At 34.6% G+C, this 4,709-nt stretch overlaps 1 protein-coding gene across 1 annotated transcript; it reads right to left on the reverse strand.

Annotated features, from left to right (window-relative positions):
- Positions 1-741: 741 nt before the first annotated feature.
- LOC114327360 (collagen alpha-2(I) chain-like) lies at positions 742-3,952 on the reverse strand. The gene is made up of 2 exons (XM_050656463.1): positions 3,788-3,952; positions 742-1,145 (listed from the first exon to the last, which is right to left on the reverse strand). Exons 1-2 carry the CDS (start codon positions 3,797-3,799, stop codon positions 825-827), a joined length of 333 nt encoding a protein of 110 aa, XP_050512420.1. The 5' UTR covers positions 3,800-3,952; the 3' UTR covers positions 742-824.
- Between the last annotated feature and the right edge of the window lie 757 nt (positions 3,953-4,709).

The following is a 4,709-nucleotide window of genomic DNA, read 5'->3' on the forward strand; positions in this document are numbered from 1 at the left end:
TAATTATCAAAAGGCATCATCTGCCCGCTTCATATTATAGCTCTAATATTGCATGGTTCACCAGATTTTCAAAAATTGTTTTTTAATGGATTTGTACCTGCAATGAGAAAATTTTAAAAGAAGAAACTGGTAATACCGTCTAAAGAGATGAAATGTTTATCGATTTTAGAAAAAGCTCCTGCTAATCCCCCTGAAAGTATTCTAAATTCAGAAGATCATCATCATCTTGGTGCTAAAGCCCTTAGAGGGCCTCGACCTTCTCAAGCTTTCTACGCCATTATGTTCTGTCCCTTGCTTGAATTTTCCAGTTGCCGACTCCGATATTCTCGGCATCTTGTGTTACCCCGTCCAACCACCTCAGCTTTGGTCTACCCCGTCTTCTCATTTCATTCCCCTGGGTTGGGCTGTTAGAATATTTTTCAGCAACAAAAAACTACATCATTTATTCAACCCATGAATCAATGAGTAATTTTGTCAACGAAATGAGTATATTGCAGAAAGTTTTTAGATGAAGTAGAAAAGTAGCGAACAAAACTTTATCCTTTTTTTTTCCAAAACTTACAGATTTGTACACTGTATCTAAATACAGTACCCACATAATTTCAAAAAAAAATTTGATACATTTTAAACCTATTTTTATACAACGGACTTTCGGCTTTAACGGACATCCCGTCCCCCCAATTAGTTCGTTACATCGAGGTTTTACTGTACTATATTCTACAAAACTCAATAAAGACCAAATTGTTGTATATTTACAATTTATTACTTTTTTTTTTAATTACATTAATTTATCTCCAAGTCAATCAGCCTAATCTCCAACATTTTTAGTGCAATCCCAATCCCAAACCGCGTCCTAATCCCAATCCTAATCCCAATCCGGGTACTCCAAGAATGCCAATGCCGATTCCGTTGGGTCCGGTTGGTCCAATAGCTCCAGCTCCAGTTACAATACCAGCGGGTCCAGCAGCTCCAGCTCCGGTTACGACTCCTGATGGACCAGCAGCTCCAGCACCGGTTACGATTCCAGAGGGTCCAATTGGGCTAAGGGCGAGTGGGTTGATGATACCGGCAGGTCCAATTCCCAATCCTAGACCGAGGATGGAGGCTTGAGCGTAGGTGGCGAAAGCCAAGATAGCGAGAGCAACCTACAAAGATCATACGATTTATTAGTAAGGAATGTTATAAATACCTACCTAAACATTTGTAACCCTTATGTTAATAGAAAAATAACAAATAATCAAATAACACATTAGCAGAAAACTACAGAAGTATCAATCTGTAAAATACTTTCCTGAATCTTACATTTCAAACTTTACAAGAAAGAATAAATCACCTCATAAACTTAGCAAATGAGTGTATAGAAATATGTAATATTCGTCATAAAACACATTACAGAGAAAGCAGTAGAATACAATAGACCCGCATTCCTATGTTTGATCGCCTTGAAGAAGGCATTTGGCAGAGTTAGACTTGAAGATGTAATAATTCATCTCTTGTATAATAAGGATATCCCTCTGAATATTATAAAATAATTGAACATTTCTATCAAAACAATGATATGGAGGTCAAAACAGATGGACAACTTACGGAACCTATACATACAGGCAATGGAACAAGGCATGGATTCACTAAGTTCTGTGCTATTCAATCTATTCATGAACGGAGTCATGAAGAACGCCAATAAAGGAAGAGGATACAGAATGGAAAACAATGAAATTAAAATTCTCTGTTACGCAGATTGCGCAATATTGATAGACCAAAATGTAGATAGCCTAAGACTAGTTTATAGATTTAATACAAGAGAAAAACAATTTAACATGGCGATTTCAACTCAGAAAATAATAGTAATCAGTAAAGAACCACTAAGATGTAAACTGGAAGTAAATGAAGTATTGAACATGTAATGGAAATAAAGTAGATAGAAGACGTTGAAAAAAAGTAAGAGATCAAGTAAAAAGAGCAAATAGATTACTAGGATTCCTTGAAATATGGCGTAACCGACACATTCACTGTGAGATGTCAGAAATATTCTGATGTCAGAGACATCAGAAATAAGACCCTACACAGAAAAAACTTAGATAGTCTTCTGAGTGCTGAAAACAGCAGAAATTAGAATAATTACAAAAAACACACTGAGTATGTAATGTACAGAGTACAAACTAGTGAAAACTAAATACAAAAAGAAAAGAACAATCACGTCAGTAGAATGGCTGATACAATAGTCCTTAAAATGTCAAGGGTTAAATCACTAAGTGATAGAAGAAGACATGAGCGAAGAATAAGCGAAGAACATACCGACCGTGATAGAAGAGAAATGACAGAAGAAGTACATGCTTCCATAGAGACAATAACCCGCCAATGAATAAGCAAAATGGCTTATATAAAAAAAAAGAAGAAATTAAAAAATGCGGCTTATTTCCATTAAAATAGTAAGAATATAGCAAGAAGAAAATAACGATATTAATACATACTTTAACCGGAATATGAAAATCACAAAAATAGCGGCAAGCAAAAAACCACTGGATATGATTCATATCCAAGCATGGAGCATAACGAACAGTTTTACCAGAAATGTAAAAACAATCCAATAATGAATATAAAAATCTAAACAAAATCAAAACAGAACACTGAATATTTTACAGAAAAGAACTTTACAATGGAGACTATATTTATTAGAACTACAGAAGCATAAGAAACAGAAACAAGAGTGATGTTGATGACAACGTCAACATCACACAAGGAGAAATTTGAGATAGCCTATATAAATTAAGAAACAGAAAGTTTTGGGAACCGATGGCATATCAAATGAACTCTTTGAATATGTGCGGGAAACGGTAATTAAGACCATAGATGTACTTTTTCAGGAAATTTTAAATAGCGAGCAAGTACTAGACCAGTAGAGAATAATAGTAAAAATCCTAGTAACTATCGTAAAATCACTTTGCTTAACACAAACTATGAAGAATATTTGCCCATTTGGAAGAACCACTTATAGCAACGAGAGCAGATGCAGCAGGAAAAAATAATACGTATAATGTCAGAAATGAGAGCATTGAGAACCAAATAAGACATCTCTGGAAGTACAACATATTAGAGGAGTATAACTAGTAGAAATTAAGTAATTTAAGACCAAGAGGCACCCAGGCACCAGACATTTAGACTCTTTAAAATACTACAAGAACCTTTAAATGATGGGGATAGCTGGTAGTCAAGACAGGTTTACGACAGACTATTGTATAAGAAAAGAAGACTAAAGATATAAGGAAACGCAATGAAAAAAATATTCTGTTCTTTTGTATGATGTGGAAACATGGACTCTTAATAAATACTGTCTCAATAGATTGGAAGCATTTGAAATGTGGACATATCGAAGAATGCTGAGACTCTCCTGAACAGATAGAATAACCAATGAAGAAGTACTAAGAAGAATAAAGAACAGCAGGGAGATACTTGATTCCATTAAAATAAGAAAACTGGAATACTTGGTTCATGTAACAAGTAGTGACAGATATGAACTTCTAAAATTAATTATGCAGGGAAAGATTCAAGGAAGGCGCAGCATAGTAGAAGAAAATGTCCTGGATGAGAAATCTCAGAGAATGGTTAGGATGCAGCTCAACTGAACTCTTTCGGGCTGTAGTGTCAAAAGTTAGAATAGCAATGATGATTGCCAACATTCGACGCGGAGATGGCACGTAAAGAAGAAGAACGAAAAAAAACCTAAAGATAACATTGGAAAGAGAGTAAAATATATAGGAAAGATAAAAAATACTATAACTCAACTTACCAAGAATTTCATGTTGGATGTGGTTTGTTCTGGATCAAGAGCAGATTTGAACTATGTCCTATCTCAGACTTCATCCGGTATATATAGTCACAACCGATACGGCGTTGCATAAGCAAAAAATAATATTATGTTAACACATACTTTGGGGACTGTGGTTAACTTTATGGAATCTTGCATCATGCGTTCGAGGATATCATATCACACCCTTATTTTTCAGTTATATCCATATTCTATTCTATTCTAGTTGCTAAGTGAATCTAAAATTGTTAAAGTGGCTTTAGTAAACAAAAACATACAAGGTGAGCAGAAGGTTTACTTTTTCAAAAAATATATGAGGCTCTAGTGCAGTGGCTACCTAAAAATGTGTAGGTGTTTACTGGTTACCTACCTCTTCTTTGTGTAGAGGGAACTTATTATGCTATCCTATATTGTTGGTGCTGTTCTTTCGCGAGTTTCCAATTTTTATTCATCATTTCACATTCCTTAATTTTGTTCAGTTGTGTTAATATGGATTTTTTAAAGTGAGTATTAGTTTTAATAATAATACCCAAACTTTTTGAATGTCAAGAAACTGTTTTTAAACCTTAGATATGTCTTAAAAATTTTGAATTGTCACTGGGTTTTTTCTGTTGGTTATGCTTAAATTTTGGGAATATATTGTATGGGGAATTATGAGACTGAAAACAATTATTACAATATTGTATTGGGAATAATAGGCTATTGATTATGTTCAAAATAAGAGAGCTAAAAGTCTCATATTGTCTCATAGTCAATGGACTTCTAAATTTCAAAAAACCTCGGAGTGCTACCGTTTAAATGGGTGCGTTTTTGAGAAATGGGTGAATTAGTCCCTAAGCACAGGGTGAATTAGGGTGAGTGCTATGCACTTTTGGTACAAAGACGTCTACAGGAAAATTGTTCC

The sequence above is a fragment of the Diabrotica virgifera genome, chromosome 7 (genome assembly GCF_917563875.1).
Source record: "Diabrotica virgifera virgifera chromosome 7, PGI_DIABVI_V3a".
Lineage (NCBI taxonomy): Eukaryota > Metazoa > Arthropoda > Insecta > Coleoptera > Chrysomelidae > Diabrotica > Diabrotica virgifera.